Raw genomic sequence first — 16,803 nt, 5'->3', positions numbered from 1 at the left:
GGGACAATGTAGGTAAGATCTGTGAAGCCATTTCTTATAAAACAAGAATATGAATGTATCAGTTGCTTTCTTTTTATTAAAATTATCCACTTTAATGAAGAGATTCACCCCAAATGGTATAGAACAGGTGAAGCTTAACAGAGGTAATTTACATTTAGAGTTTACTGGTGGTTTATTTTCAGAAGAAACCTTAGGCTCATTGCTATGCAGATCCATAGTATTATTTATTTATTTATATACAGTACTCCCCCTGAAATTTGCAGGGGTTCCGTTCCAGGAACACCTGCGAATTTTGAAAAACCGCGTATGCGGTTTATGAGCTGATCAAAGGCAGGAGAGGACAGCTGGGGTGCTGGTGGGTGCTGAAAATCATTCTCAGTATTTTCCGACTGCCTCTTCCTGGTTCTAAAATCAGGCTACACCAATCGGGACATAATTGCCATCTTGCTCTGCTCATAAAAATCTTCCCTTTCAGGTGCTTGATAATTCTGATGTAGAATCATTTTTCCAAGACTAACGCTGATCTGGATAGGCGTCGTGATGGCTTCTGAGTGACATTTTAATGAATGTTTAGAAATAAAAAAATAACATAAAACATTACTAGAGCATTGTTAGATAGCTTTTGAAGATAAACCGTCTTCAGATCAGATAAGACAATTTCTTCAATTTGATCAGCATATAATGACTTTCCATTCCATCATCTGTACAAGCACACCTAGAATAAACCTGTCGCTCTGCATTTTTATCTAGTGTCACTACTTTGGAATGGTTTGCCAGTGACTATCTGTAAAGAAACTTTAAAAAAAATCTTATTAAAAACTTATTTCTTCCAAATGGTGTATGGGGATTCTCTCTAAGGCTCAATCTCTTGGCAGTGGTAGGTATGTATATTTAAATTTTAAACTTTTTAGTGTTTAAGTGTAAATATCTTTTCTTGTTTGGTAAACTTTCCTGTTTTAAAACAGCATTCTTTTCTTAATATTTTTAGTCTTTAATGTATACATCACTTTGGCCTGTTTGACAGTAAAGGCAGTGTAGAAAATTTATAGATCACTTGATGCTGTGAGCGAGTGACCAGTTAGTCTGGCCGGCTCCGGAGCCTCTTCCCTCAAAATCAACTTTTGGGAAAATGACAGCTACATACCTTGTTATTTCTAAACAATCGGCGATCCTGGGACAATTATCACCATAAAGTTGAAATACTCCAAGCCTACTGCTCAAAAAGGGAATCGCTGGACTATGAGACTGTTCCCATTTGGATTGGTCAAGATTACTCTGTGGCTTTAACTGAGAAGCGGAAAGCTTTCCACTCTATCTGTGCTATGCTGCTGGATCAGAAGTGCCATTATATGTTCCTTTACCCAGCAATTCTAAAAATTAACTAGAATGGTAAATAGCACATATTTGAATCGGTGGACAAAGCAGGGGACTTTATTAACCACCTGGAGGACCTGGCACCTCCAGATACTTGATTTCACCACTGGAACATTGCAACCTCATGGATACAGACATTGTTCTCAGGTTTTTGCTGATAATCGTGAAGTGCAGTGGGTAAATTATATCTCCCTTACTGATCATTTTCTATACTATTGAGGGAAAGGCTGCAAAAGCACTAGTATCGTGATCAGCCCTCTAGCTCCCAAACTTGGAAGCTAGATGGCCTTCAGTTTTCTTGGGAAGTAGAGTAGGGTTTGGGGAGGGGAGGGGGTGAGGCAGGAGGAAGAAGGGGTTGCATGGGTGTTGTGCCAGTGGCTTTTGTATAACCTTGTTGTTCTTGAGAAATTGAACAATACTTTGGAGTATGGTGTGGATAGTCCTACTCCCCTGGATGAGGGCTGGGTGCCCGGGGGACTGACTGCACTAGTTGTTGCAATTATGTGTTTTCATATGAGACTTGAGTGGTAAGACATTCAGAATACTATGCTGGAATGTATCAGGAATTACCTCTCCGATAAAGCGAGCCAAGATTCTTAATAAACTTAAGTACCATGGGGCAGACTTAGCTTACTTGCAGGAAACCAGATTGAAAGACAAGGAGCACGCCTGTGACCATGCATCTCGCAACAGGGAAGGCTCGCTCTTTGACAGCAAATGCATAGGGATAGACCTCTCATTCTCTTAGTCTCCCTTGGACAGACCCACTGGATCCTGGCTAGCCTCTGATACTGAGGTAGACATGCACTGGGAACCCAAGCCCCTTTGCGCTTCCTGGTGCACTGGCAGACTTCCTTTAGGGATCTCATACATCCAGATAAGCTCTCCACATAAGATTCACAAATTCTGGAGAAAATGCCATATTAGGTAGCATGGAATATCCTTTAGATGACTCCAGCGTCTGTCTCTTGATCTCTGTGGCTTCCATGTCATCTGAGCTCCAGATGACCACCATTCCGGGGCTCAGATAGGGATTTGCTCCCAACCAATAGACCCCCCCTCCCTTGACCATTACTCAATCTTAGAGAACAAAGAGGAAGCTAAGCTGACTGCTGCACCCCCTCTCCTTCATGAGCTGTGTGGCATGTGGTACAAGAGCACTCTTCTGGTGCCCATCCAGCACAAACCTGACATGAATTAAGGGTAATGGAGCCTGAGGACTCCATCCCTACCAGTTGTGAGGCAAAACAAGGTGATTTGAAGGTTCTATAGAGCTTGGAAAAAAAAAATCAGAAAATCCAAGATGGCTGCCATGGCAGCATTTTGGCACCAACAAAGGCTCCAAACTGTCTTAAACAAAATACCAGTGATCTTGATATTTTTGGAGGTGTTTAAACCTAAGGGAAGGGGCAGAGACTTTAAAAAAGACTCCCCCGCCTCCTCGGCTATAACAGCCTTACTCATTGTGACCTGTGCAGGAAATGTGCTGCAACCTGCCTGAGCTCCTAAAGTAGCTGGATCTGGAAGAAGAAATAACTGCCTCAAACGGATCTTTCAGTGCTAAATCTTCAGGCTACCTGTTGGACCAGAGTCTGACTGAGCCTCTAACTCCCACGGACCCGCGCAAATGAAAGAGAGGAGGTAAAATACAGCTGACACCCTGTGGAGCTCAACTGAGCACCTTAAAATGCTTGACAGTCTGCACTCATGCCCCTCTGACCCAATAGGTGAGCAAAGCTACTAGGGGACTAGACCCTCAAACTCCATAAAAGTTTCTGCAGGTTGGCCAATCTCTCTGTGGTATCCATTAGCAAATCAGCTACAGACCTCAGTCTGCTTCTCTTCCATGCAGACAGAGCTTGATCCTCAAAGTGGTAAGCGCTGAGCATCGAAAGCCACCAAAAACCATGACCCCCCCCCCCCCAAAAAAAAAAAAAAAAGAAATACCTAGCTGATTAGAAAGAATCTTTCTGGTTCACGTTCAGAAGGAAAAACTGAAGGGGCAGCAGAATCCTCTAATGAAGGAGGAGGGATTCAAAAGCTGGAGTAGATTCCTTCTGCATGGCTCACCAGCATGGGGATATTATCTGTCCATCCAGAATGACACACCTATTGCATTAGAAAGGACTTAGACCTTTAAAAGGAATGTAGACATTTAAAACCCTGGCCTCCATTAGAGGCATCTAAGTTAGGCACCTCCTAGGTATGATCTGTAAGAGGTGCCTAAGCATGATTGACATGTGATAGATGTCTACCTTTTTAGATACCATGTACAGAATTTCCCCAAAGAGCATCATACAAGACACTATGGACTTCCTGAACAAATTAAGCACCGGGTGCGCTTTAAGTCACAATGGATGTAGAATCACTATACAGCAACATTTGCCATGCAGATGTCATTGCTGAATGTGAAAAATTTCTAAAACCATCTACCCTGGACCAGTAATACTCACCGGAAGCTATTACCACATTAATCGAATTCATTCTAATGCACAACTATTTCCTCTTTAACAATATCATCTATCTACAAATCATGGGCACCAGGATGACACCACAAAATGAATCCAGGTATAAGCAAGCTTATGTGACTTTCTGGGAGGAAACTGAAGATGAATTTGATTCCTACAGTATTGAGATTCCGTTTCTCTTGTACAGAGACATCCATGTGCTGATCAAACATGATGTCCTGGAAGGCTTGCGCTGCCTGATCTGAGATGTTATGGAGAATTTACCAAGGATATTGAAGCCTACCTGCTATCCATGTTGGTGCTAATATTTCTGCTACGTATCCCTCCGAATGCATCAAAAGTGACTTCATGGTTGTAGGATAGGTGCACAGGTGATTTTTCTTGTTAATCCTAGCTATCAAGGGCAAAGAGCATGAATGCATGGCTGCAGTGCAAATTGTATATCCTGTGATGACATTCTTCACTATGAAGACTAGAGTGTTTGTTTGTGTCCTTTTTGTTTCTATTTTCTATATGTAAAGTTTAGAGTGTCTACAGCAGTGTATCTCAAACTGTGTGCCTCCTGAGATTTCAGGTGTGCCGAGGCACCAGCTCTTACAGTGAGAGGCACGTCCTGTAGGCAGTCAGCCAGTGCCAGCGCCTCTCCAGCTCTCTTCGCTGCAGTGCTGGCACCCCCTTACTGGCGTCTTGGGGCCTGTCTGAAGGGCCTTCATGCATGCTCAGACGTCGACATGATTTCACGCATGCGTGTGACATCATCACAACGACGCCCGTGCACTACTGTATGCCTCAAGCTACAGTCACTACCTTTAGACACTAGTCTACAGTGACCAATATTTAGATTAAGGGCAGAGTTAATTTTATTTATTTATACAAATTTCTATTCCACACAATCCTACGTTCTTGGTGGATTACAAAATCAACATCCACAATTCAAAAACAAAAATCATACATTTATAATAAAACAATAATCCTCTCATTCACCAATAATCAGCCCCTCCTTCTATATCCTTAAGCGTCTCCTGTTTCTTGAAAGGCCTTTGGAAAAAGTCACATCTTCAACAGCTTTCTGAAAGTTAATAAAACCTCTTATCTTAAAATTGGAGGGAACTTTTCAAAGCTATAAAGCCTGAAAAACAAGATTAAAATCCTGCTCATTGGTTTCAGTCTCCTGGCCTAGACCAGTAAATGTGTTAGGGAAGGCCCTTGTGGCTTAAGCTAGCTGGCTAGGGTATCGGCATTTAGAATTAGCTGTGCCCCACAAAAGCTAAATATTTTCAGAAGCCAGACAGGAGTAGGAAGCAGGGCCGGATTAATGGGTAGGCCCAGTAGGCACGTGCCTAGGGCCTTAAATTGTCAGGGGGGGGCCACTGAAGGAGGGCAAACAGACGACTCACCTTGTCAATTTTATTTTTCAAAATGGCAATGGTGACAGCCCCCCTCCCCCAGATCAATGGTAACATGATGCCCCCCCCCCGATCAACGGCAACATGATGCCCCTCCCCAAGATCAATGGCAACACGATGCGCCCCTACCCCCGGCATCAATGGCAATGTGGCCGGCTCTGCTCTGCTCCAGGAAGGTCCCACAATGACTCTGTCTGCCGGTCCATCCCCCTACAGCACTTACTTCTGGAACAGAGCTGGCAGAAGCAGTCATCGCAGGATCTTCCTGGAGCAGAGCAGGCTGTGTTGCCTTCGATGCCACCAGCTGTTCTAACGATTTCTGTTTTCCGGCTGCCTTTTGCCAAGGAGGGCAGAGCCAGCAGCTGCAATCATCGCGGGGCCTTGCATTTGTTTGGAGGGAGAGAGAAAGGAGCATGGAAAGGTGGTGGAGGGAGAGAAAGGGGAAGATGCTGATGGAATTGGTGTGCAGGGAAAGGGGAGAGAGACATAAAGGGGGAAGAATACTGGATGGAATTGGGTTGGAGGGAAAGAAAGGGGGCAGATGCTGTTGGAAAGCAGGGGGCATGGAGAGGATAGAATGAAATGCCAGACCATGGGGGTGTGGGAGAGGGAATGGAAGAAGAGAACAGAGATGCCAGAACATTGGAGGAGGGAAGGGAAGAAGATGGACGCCAGACCAATGGGGGGTGAAGGGAGAGATGGAAGGGGGAGGCATACAGTTTCTGGAAGTGGCATAGAAAGAGAGAAGATGTCATATAGAAGGGGCAGACAGTGGATGAAAGGAGGAGAGTGACAAGAAGATGAGGAAAGCAGAAACCAGAGAAGACAAAGGTAGGAATTTTTTTTTTTTTTTTTTGCTTTAGGGGACATGTATCACTGTTTTTCTGGTGTTGCATTGTATGCAGAGTTCAGCTTCTTGGTGGTTCAATTTAACTTTTGTCTATGTATTTCTATTTTATCAACATATTTATCAATGACCTGGAAAAGGAGGCAAAGTGCGAGGTTATAAAATTTGCAGACGATACCAAACTGTGCGGCAGAGTTAGCTCCAGGGAGGAGTGTGAGGACCTGCAAAAGGACCTAGACAAGCTGGAAGACTGGGCAAACAAATGGCAAATGCGCTTTAACGTGGAAAAATGCAAGGTCATACATATAGGGAAAAAGAACCCGTTGTTCAACTACAAATTGGGGGGGGCATTGTTGGGAGACAGCAGTCTTGAGAGAGACTTGGGTGTGCTGGTGGATGCATCACTGAAGCCATCTGCACAGTGCGCAGCAGCCTCGAAAAAAGCCAACAGGATGCTGGGCATCATAAAGAGGGGCATAACAACCAGGACGCGGGAAGTCATCATGCCATTGTATCGAGCGATGGTGTGTCCACATCTGGAATACTACGTTCAATATTGGTCGCCGTACCTCAAAAAGGACATGGCAGTACTTGAGAGAGAGTCCAAAAGAGAGCAACGAAACTGGTAAGAGGGCTGGAACACTGCCCATACGCCGAGAGGTTGGATAGGCTGGGGCTCTTCTCTCTGGAAAAAAGGAGGCTCAGGGGTGATATGATAGAGACCTTCAAGATCATGAGGGGCATAGAGAGGGTGGATAGGGACAGATTCTTCAGGCTGAAGGGGACAACAGGTACGAGGGGGCATTCGGAGAAACTGAAGGGAGATAGTTTCAAAACAAATGCAAGGAAGTTTTTTTTCACCCAAAGGGTCGTGGACACTTGGAATACGCTACCGGAGGAAGTGATCAGGCAGAGTACGGTACAAGGATTCAAACAGAGACTGGACGGATTCCTGAGGGATAAAGGGATCGTGGGATACTGAGAGAGCTAACCAGAAAATAAGTATAGAAACCCAACCAGGTCGTGCATGTGCAAGACCGGAGGGTTAGGACTTCGATGGGAAGATAGGACTCAATAGGAAACCAAGGTGGCAAGGGGGCCCCTTCTGGTGATTCAGACAGGTCGTGACCTGTTTGGGCCGCCGCGGGAGCAGACTGCTGGGCAGGATGGACCTATGGTCTGACCCGGCGGAGGCACTGCTTATGTTCTTATGTTCTTATCTCCCCTTTTACAAAACTGTAGAGCGGTTTTTTTAGCGCTGGCCGTGGTGGTAACAGCTCTGACGCTCAGAATTCTGTGAGCATCTGAGCTGTTACCACCGAGGCTAAAAACCACACTACAGTTTTATAAAAGGGGAAGAGTTAGTTTGTGATTACATATTCCATACTAGGTGAAGGTGTGTTCTGTTAAGATTGACTCTGCAGGATTGATCTGTACTAGTCTGGCTTGTTTAGTTTTACAATGAGTGTATTGATGTTGTACTGCTCACTGCAGTATGTAAGATGCTGCCTTTTCCTAAGTCCACTCATGTCTGGGGAACGCTGGCTGTAGACCGGGGTGGACGGGGACGTCGTGTTTAAAATAGTAACATAGTAAATGATGGCAGATACCTGAACGGTCCATCCAGTCTGCCCATAAGTTATACCCATTAAAAAATACATGATTAGATTAACCTGTCTCTTCTTTTATATTTCTGGGCCGTAGACTGTAAAGTCTGGTATTGTCCTAGGTTCCAAATACTGAAGTTGCCGTCCAAGCTCTCTCCAGCCTATCCAACCAACCCGTTGTTTGCAGGACATCTACGGTAAAGTCTGGCCAGTAACATCCTCCTGTTCCATATTAGTGGAGTTCACATTGATGCCCATCCTACACCGAATCGCCATATATGGAACACACACTGTGCAGGTCTGTCCAATACCAGCCTTAGTTCTTTAATTTACATCCTTTATTTTCTAATTAGAGATCCTCAATTTTTATCCCTTGCTTTTAAAAATTCCATCACCGTTTTCCTCTCCAACACTTCCCTCAGGAGGGCATTCCCGGCATCTACCACCATCTCCATGAAGAAGAATTTCCTAACATTGCTCCTAAGTCTTCTTCCCTGTAACCTCAAATTATGTCCTTTAGTTTTACCATATCCAGCTATACTTTCACTGGTCCCATCATCGTCTCAAAGCTGAAGAGGAAAAAACACACCAATGTTTTAGGACCAGAGGAGTTTCCAATTGATATTGCTACAATCTAGAGATTAAGGTATCCTGAGCTCCCTATGCCAGAGAGAAATCACCAAAACTGAACATGGGTTCTAGAAGAACTTTGGAATAATGATGGATGTTAGTAGTGTATTTTATGAAGTGAAGACAGACATCACTGTTCTCAATGTGAAGTATAAAGGACAATGTGGATGTACATACTGTGAATAGCTGAAAGCTACCCCTGCAGAAACACTATCCCGTAACTGAGTTACTAAACTCCTCAGTAAAGATTAATTTGGTTTAGAATGCAACAACTGGAATGGCCTCCATCATTGCTTGAGAGAGCAAGACTAATGAAGTGTGGAGCATTAACAAGATGGCGGCCTCATGCCTTCCTCGAGATGCTGTCGTTCCTGAAAAAAGAATTTTTTCCTGCATACTGGATGGTAAAGAGAAAATCCAAAGTCCAGGTGTTCCCAGACGAAACCACTTTACAAACAGGCAAGATGGATGCCTTTGTGGAGCACAGCTCTGGAACGCAATGATCAGAGATATCCACGGCTGGAGAGATCGTGCGAACTGAGGTGCGATATCTCTCCCTTGAGGGTGTCACACCATCCTCTGAAGAGCGTAGTCCACCCAGCTGTCCTGGTGCAATGGGAGAGTCTTTTTTGGACATGCCGGCATGGGAATCTTTCTTGCTGGCCCCACGGAGCGGGAAGACCGTCTCTGAAAGGGGGCAAGAGGAGGATTGGGGGCAGGACTGACTTTCAGTACTTTCAGAAAACTTGGAACTTACGACCAAGGTAACATTTTTAGAGAGTAAAGTGACTGATTTGGAGACTAAGATTAAACCCTTGGAAGCACACGTTCTAACTGGGGGCTAACAGATATGTTTTTTATGAACCGCAGCAGTTGTCCAAATTTATTTCAGCTAGAGAGCAATCAGTATCTCCCACATGAGTCTTGCTATTTTCAAGATAGCTCAGGAAAAGAATTAATCATGAGCAGTTAGGCCTCCATTCTTTATTTCCTTGTTATTTGGTTTCCTATGTTTTATTTCAGTTATATTTCAGCTACGTCCCTAAGATATATAGAGGACTAATTATACTTTGTAATAAGGAGATATCTTTAAACAATTTGGAGTTTTATATTATAATTTCACTTTACATTGTATTTTTCTTGTTTGACTTGTAAGATTGTCAATTATTAAAACTATAAATAAAGAATTAAAAAAAAAAAAGACTAATGAAGTGTGTGGTTTTTGCCTTTTCAGCTTTCTGGGGTAGTTTCCAGTTTTGTCTCATGCCCCTAAATAAATCATACTGAGCTTCCCTTAGACAGCTACCTAGGATGACTAACTGTTACCAAGAACCCCGGGGTTAAATCAGTAATGCTATGTAAACTAAAACTTAGTTTTATAGACCAAGTCATCAACCAAGAGGAACTTGACTCGGTTAACAATAATGTAATACGTAATACATAAACTGAGTTAAATCAGTGCATAGGGAAGATAATTTCTGAGCAGACTTGAAGGCACAAAGTATACACGTGAAAGTTGTAGAAAAAGTTGCAGGGATTTCAGAACAGGAGAGATTAGAATTAAAAGAGAGAGAGCCTGTCTACACTGCAAATGAGGGTTTGCAATAAAATCCCTGTAGGTCTTGCCTCAGTTTGTCTTGGATTATACATCATACCTTGCTCTTTATTTTTTTTTTCCTTAGTTAAAAATTTTTATTTGTATTTAATAATAGAAATATCTCAACAAGAAACCTACGCCCAATAAAGTACAGATTATAAGCAAGCTCTCAGGAGGATTATAAAGAATCTAATAAACCCCAAACCTTATAAAAACTTGACAAACAACATTGTCTCAGTGCAGCCACTTTTTCCTATTTACATACCAGACAGACAGCATTCCACCAGGCACACTTTCTCCTTGCAATGGCATGGCAGTTCTTTGTGATAAAGAACATAAAAATTGCCATAGTGGGACTAACCAAAGGTACATCAAGCCCAGTGTCCCAAGTAGCAAAACAAATGCCATGCTGCTTATCCTAGCAATAAGCACTGGATTTCCTAAGCCATCTCCTTAATGGCCTGATTTTACCACATTCTCCAGCAATGAATTACAGAGTTAATTACACGTTGTGTGAAGAAATATTTTCTCCAGTCTCTCTTAAATCTACTACTTAGTAGCTTCATCATATGCCCCCTAGTCCTAGTATTTTGGAAAGAGTGAACAAGCGATTCACATCTACCCTTTCCACTCCACTTGGTATTTTATAGACCTCTATCATATCATCCCCTAAGCCATCTCTTCTCCAAAGCAGAAGAGCCCTAGCTGCTTTAGCCTTTCCTCATAGGGAAGTCGTCCCATCCCTTGTATCATTTTTGTCGTTATCCTCCTCTGTACCTTTTCTAATTATGCTATATCTGTTTTGAAATAATGGTGACCAGAATTGCACACAGTATTTAGGTGTAGCCATACCATAGAGCGATACAAGGGCACTAGAACATTTTCATCTTTATTTTCCATTCTTTTCCTGATAATTTCTAAAATTCAGTGTTCTTTCATAGCTGCTGCTGCTGCATGCTGAGGGTTTCAATGTATCCTCAACGATGACACCTAGATTTATTTCCTGGGCAGTAACTCCTAATATCATGTAGTTATAGTTTGGGTTCCTCTTTCCCCATGCACTTGCTCACATTAAACGTCATCTTGCAATTTAATAATGTTGAACAACTTTGTGCCATCAGCAAATTTAATTCTTTCACTAGTTTATTCCCATCTCTTGATTGCTGATAAATATGTGAAAAGCAGTGGTCTCAGCACCGAGTCCTGGGGAACCCCACTATTTACCCTTTCCATTGGGAATATTGACCATTTAAAACCACTCTCTGTTTTCTGTCTTTCAACCTGTTCGTAATCCATAGGACTCTTCCTGGTTTCATGAACTTCAGTTATTGTGTCCATTTGACCAATTCATATTTTGTTTTATTTTCCTGTTTAAATCAAGTAAAATTATACTGTCTACCCTCTCTTTTTTTCACCAGGTGAAAAAACTGAAGTCCTTCCAGGGGGAAAGATGTCATCTTGTAGAAGCTGAGCTCTTCCTTGTTCTCTTGATTGATGTTCCTAGGTGAGATGGATTAATTGATTGAATTTTGAAAATGGCAATCAATGGTGCAGAACAGAAGGCCTTGTAGGGAATGGTGCAAGCAGGGTTACCAGATTTTCCGTGCCGGGTTTTGAAAAGCCATCCGGACCCTGGCCATGTTCTCAAAAGGAGAACAGATCCGGGGAAATCTGGATGTCTGATAACCCTCCAGCTCCTCCAGAGGCTGCCTCCTCTTCTACTACTATTTGGTGCTGATAGGCACGGTCCCTGCTCAGTAGTCAACAGGACAAGTAGTGGCTTAGGGAGTTTCTCAGGGTGCTTAGGGCGAGGAGCTAAGCGTCAGATGCATTCTCAAAGAGGTGGGCTTTTACTCTGGATTTTAATAGTTCCAGGGATAGAGCTTGATGTACTGACTCGGGCAGTTTGCTCCAGGCGTAAGGCGCAGTCTGGAGTTGGCAGTAGAAGAGAAAGGTATAGATAAGAGAGATTTGCCTGATGAATGGAGTTTTTAGAGAGGAGCATAGGAAGAAACAAGAGAGGGGAGAAATTGAGGAACTAAAGAGTAAATATACTTGTAGGTCAATAAGAGGAGTTTGAACTGTATGTGGAAGTGGATAGGGAGCCAGTGAAGTGACTTGAGGAGAGGGGTGATGTGAGTATAGCGACTCTGCTGGAATATCAGTCATGCAGCAGCATTCTCAATGGTTTGAAAAGGAGATGGTTACGTCAGTTGCAATAGTCTGGGCAAGAGGTGATGAGGGAGTGGATAAGGGTTTTGGTAGTGTGCTCAGAGAGGAAAAGTCAGATTCTAGAGAAAGAAGTGACAGGTTTTGGCGGTCTGTTGGACTTGTGCAGAAGAGGGAGATGAGTCAAAGATGACACCAAGGTTCCGAGCTGACGAGACGGGGAGGATACCATATATACTCAATTTATAAACCAATCCGACTATAAACTGAGGTAACTTTTTTTTTTTTTTTCCCCTGGCTTGCACCCAGCCCTCCTTCCTTCCCTCCCTTCCTGCCCAGCTCTGCACCCACCCTCCGATGCCCACTGCAGTCCTCCCTTAAGCCCTGGTGGTCCAGTGGTGATCCAGAACAGGAGCAATCTCATGAGACTGCCCTGGCAACTTGAGCAGCCATTTCTGAATATGGCTCCGCAAAGGGCAGGAGCGAAGAAAAATCGCTTCTGCCCTGGTTCACTGCTAGACCACCAAGGTTCAAAAGATATGTTGGAGAGGGGTCCAAGAGGTAAGCAAGGTGGTTAACAGTTGGCCAGGTCAGGACATGGGAAGGATTGCTCCTGTCCCGGCTCACTGCTGGACCACCAGGGCTTAAGGCAGGTCCACAGGAGGCCTGCAACGGGTTCAGGTGGGGGGCGGGAGAGTGCACAGGCTTGAGGACCCAAATATAAACTCAGACCCCCATTTTGGGGCTATTTTTTGGTCCAAAAATCTGTTTATATTCAGTAAGACTGTTATCTACAGAGAGAGAGAGTGTGTAGTAGAGGGGGGGGGGGGGGGGGCGGAAGTAGTTCAGTGTTGGCCAAGTGATAGCAGGACATCCAGGTAGCAATGTCATACAAGCAAGCTGAGACTCGAGCTTGGATTTCTGTAGAGATTTCAGATGTAGAGAGGTAGATCTGGGAGTCATCAGCATAGAGGTGGTATTGAAAACCATGGGAGGAAGTCAAAGTACCAAGGGAATGGGTATAGATGGAGAAGTGAAGAAATCCCAGGTCAGAGCCCTGGGATACTCTGATCAATAGTGAGAGCAGTGGAGGAGGATCCACCACTGAAGATACAATGTGAAAGATAGGAAGAAAACCAGGAGAGAGCGGGGCCCTGGAATCTAAGTGAGGACAGCATGTCAAGGAGAAGGCAGTAGTCTGCAGTGGATAGATCAAGAAAGAAGAGGATAGAGAAGTGGACTTTGGATCTGACCAGGAAGAGATCATTATTCAAAATTCGGCAGTTCGATTGATTTTTGTTAAAAATAAAAAATAAAAAAATGGGAACACAACTCCCTATTATCAAAAACTTCAATAGTTGCCCCTGGAACCAATAGTTCTTTGCAAATTTGCTTGTCTTTGTTTCAAATCTATTCTTGGTTCATAAGAACAACATAAGAACATAAGCATCGCCTCCGCTGAGTCAGACCATAGGTCCATCATGCCCAGCAGTCTGCTCCCGCGGCGGCCCCCCAGGTCGATGACCTGTAAGTGATCTATTACTCTAAAGCATTTGTACTGTATAGTACCCCTCTAATTGTACCCTACAATCCCCTTTTCCTTCAGAAATTTGTCCAGTCCCATTTTGAAACCCAAAATCGTACTCTGCTTTACTACTTCCTCTGGCAGTGCATTCCAGGTGTCAACCATCCTTTGAGTGAAGAAGAACTTCCTGGCATTTGTTCTTAATCTGTCTCCCTTCAATTTTTCCAAATGCCCTCTAGTTATTGTTGCCCCCGCCAGTCTGAAGAATCTGTCCCTCTCTACCTTTCATGATCTTGTAAGTTTCTATCATATCCCTTCTAAGTCTCCGCTTTTTGAGAGAAAAGAGCCTCAGCTTCTCCAGTCTCTCAGCATACGAAAGATTCTCCATGCCCTTTATCATTTTTGTTGCTCTTCTCTGGACCCTCTCCAGTATCGCCATATCCTTCTTAAGGTACGGCGACCACTATTGAACGCAGTACTCCAGATGTGGTCGCACCATCACCCTATACAGCGGGAGGATAACCTCCTTGCTTCTGGTAGCGATACCTTTCTTGATAATGCCCAACATTCTGTTCGCCTTTTTCGAGGCCGCAGCGCATTGTGCCGCCGGTTTCATTGTTTTATCCACCATAACCCCCAAGTCTCTTTCTAGGTTGCCTTCCCCCAATAATATCCCCCCATCGTTTAATTGTACATCAGGTTTAAGAACATAAGAATTGCCACTGCTGAGTCAGACCAGTGGTCCATCATGCCCAGCAGTCCGCTCACGCGGCGGCCCTCTGGTCTAAGACCAGCACCCTAACTGAGACTAGCCCTACCAGTGCACTTTCTTGTTCAACAGAAACTTGTCTAACTTTGTCTTGAATCCTTGGAGGGTGTTTTCCCCTATAACAGCCTCTAGAAGGGCGTTCCAGCTTCTACCACTCTCTGGGTGAAGAAGAACTTCCTTACGTTTGTACAGAGTCTTTCCCCTTTCAACTTTAGAGAGTGCCCTCTTGTTCTCCCTACCTTGGAGAGGGTGAACAACCTGTCCTTATCTACTAAGTCTATCCCCTTCAGTACCTTGAATGTTTCGATCATGTCCCCTCTCAATCTCCTCTGTTTGAGAGAGAAGAGGCCCAGTTTCTCTAATCTTTTGCTGTACGGCAGTTCCTCCAGCCCTTAACCATCTTAGTTGCTCTTCTCTGGACCCTTTCGAGTAGTACCGTGTCCTTCTTCAGGTACGGCGACCATTGCTGGACGCAGTACTCCAGGTGAGGGCGTACCATGGCCCGGTACAGCGGCATGATAACCTTCTCTGATCTGTTCATGATCCCCTTCTTTATCATTCCTAGCATTCTGTTTGCCCTTTTTGCTGCCGCCGCACATTGTACAGACGGCTTCATCGACTTGTCAATCAGAACTCCCAAGTCCCTTTCCTGGGAAGTCTCTCCAAGTACCGCCCTGGACATCCTGTATTCGTGCATGAGATTTTTATTACCGACATGCATTACTTTACACTTATCCACGTTGAATCTCATCTGCCATGTCGATGCCCATTCCTCGAGCTTGATTATGTCACGTTGCAGATCTTTGCAATCCCCCTGCGTCTTTACTACTCTGAATAACTTCGTATCATCCGCAAATTTAATCACCTTTCCCCATGTGCATAACTTTACATTTCTCCACATTGAAGCTCATCTGCCATTTAATTGCCCACTCACTCAGTTTGTTCAGGTCCCTTTGGAGTTCTCTACATTCCTCAACTGTACTAACCTTACCGGAGAGTTTTCTGTCGTCCGCAAATTTTATAATTTTGCACTTCGTCCCTGCTTCCAGGTCATTAATAAATATATTGAACAGGAGCGGTCCCAGCACTGACCCCCGCGGGACACCACTCATGACCTCTTTCCAGTCAGAATAGTGACCTTTCACTCCTACTCTCTGTTTCCTATTTGCCAGCCAGTTTCTGATCCATCTGTGTATGTCCCCTTCCACTCCGTTGTTCCACAGTTTCCTTAGTAGGCGCTCTTGAGGCCCTTGTCGAAGGCTTTATAGAAGTCCAGGTACACTACGTCTATGGGGTCACCTTTGTCCAATTTTTCGCTTATCCCCTCAAAGAAGTGTAGTAGGTTCATCTGGCATGATCTACCATTACAGAAACCATGCTGGCTTGTTCTCATCAGCTTATTTTTTTCTATATGCTCGTTGATACTGTCCTTGATTAGTTATTCGGCCATCTTCCCCGGAACTGAGGTTAAGCTGACTGGTCTTTAATTCCCTGGGTCGCCTCTGGATCCTTTCTTGAAGATAGGTGTAACATTCGCTATCCTCCAGTCCTCCGGGATTACCCCTGTTTTCAAGGATAGGTTGCAAATCTGCTGTAGTAACTCTGCTATTTCGTCTCTCAGCTCTTTTATTATTCTCGGGTGGATTCCGTCTGGGCCCGGAGATTTGTCCGTTTTTAGTCTATCTATTTGAGTACGTCCTCGAGGCTTACTTCCATGCACAATAATTTTTCCTCTTGGTCTCCCTTGCAGAATTTTTCGGGTTCCGGCACGTTGGATATGTCCTCTTTTTTGAATACCAACAAGAACGTGTTTAATCTATCCGCCACCTCCTTTTCCTCCTTTACCACTCCATTCCTGTCTCCCTCATCCAGGGGTTTCACCTCCTCCCTCACTGGTTGTTTTCTTTTCACATATTGAAAAAATGGTTTAAAATTCCGTGCCTCCTTGGCAAGTCTCTCTTCATACTCTTTTTTTTTATTTTTTATTTTTTTTTTTGCTGTTCTGACCACGCGGTGACATTCTTTTTGATGCTTCCTGTGCTCTTTCCAATGTTCCTCGGTTTTATCCTTTTTCCACGTCCTGAAGGATTTTTTCTTGTCTCCTATCACCACCTTAACTTCATTGGTTAATCATGCTGGGTTTCTCGTTTGGTTCTTTCTGCACCCCTTTCTAAACCTGGATATATACAGATTTTGTGCTTCATTCACCGTGTCCTTGAATAGGGTCCAGGCTTGCTCCACCGTCTGTGCCTTTCTGGGCCTGTCCCTGAGTTTTCTCTTAACTATTTGTCTCATGGCATCATAGTTCCCTTTCTTGAAGTTGAACGTTGTTGCAATGGTTCTCCTCCCCTTTGGCCTACCTATTTCCATTTTGAATTGGATCATGTTGTGATCACTGTTTCCTAATGGTC

At 44.0% G+C, this 16,803-nt stretch overlaps 1 protein-coding gene across 2 annotated transcripts in view; it reads left to right on the top strand.

Moving 5' to 3' along the window:
- The window catches only part of LOC117362014 (FH2 domain-containing protein 1-like), a 122,795-nt gene that overhangs the window by 62,277 nt on the left and 43,715 nt on the right, over positions 1–16,803 (top strand). For both annotated transcript variants that reach the window (XM_033947730.1, XM_033947731.1), the window contains exon 5: positions 11,348–11,433. In XM_033947730.1, coding sequence (XP_033803621.1) covers positions 11,348–11,433 — 86 coding nt within the window. The remainder of the gene's footprint in view (positions 1–11,347; positions 11,434–16,803) is intronic.

The sequence above is a fragment of the Geotrypetes seraphini genome, chromosome 6, assembly GCF_902459505.1.
Source record: "Geotrypetes seraphini chromosome 6, aGeoSer1.1, whole genome shotgun sequence".
Taxonomy (NCBI): domain Eukaryota; kingdom Metazoa; phylum Chordata; class Amphibia; order Gymnophiona; family Dermophiidae; genus Geotrypetes; species Geotrypetes seraphini.
Note: the sequence above shows the minus strand (reverse complement) of the source record. Positions and strands in the feature narration are given on the sequence as shown.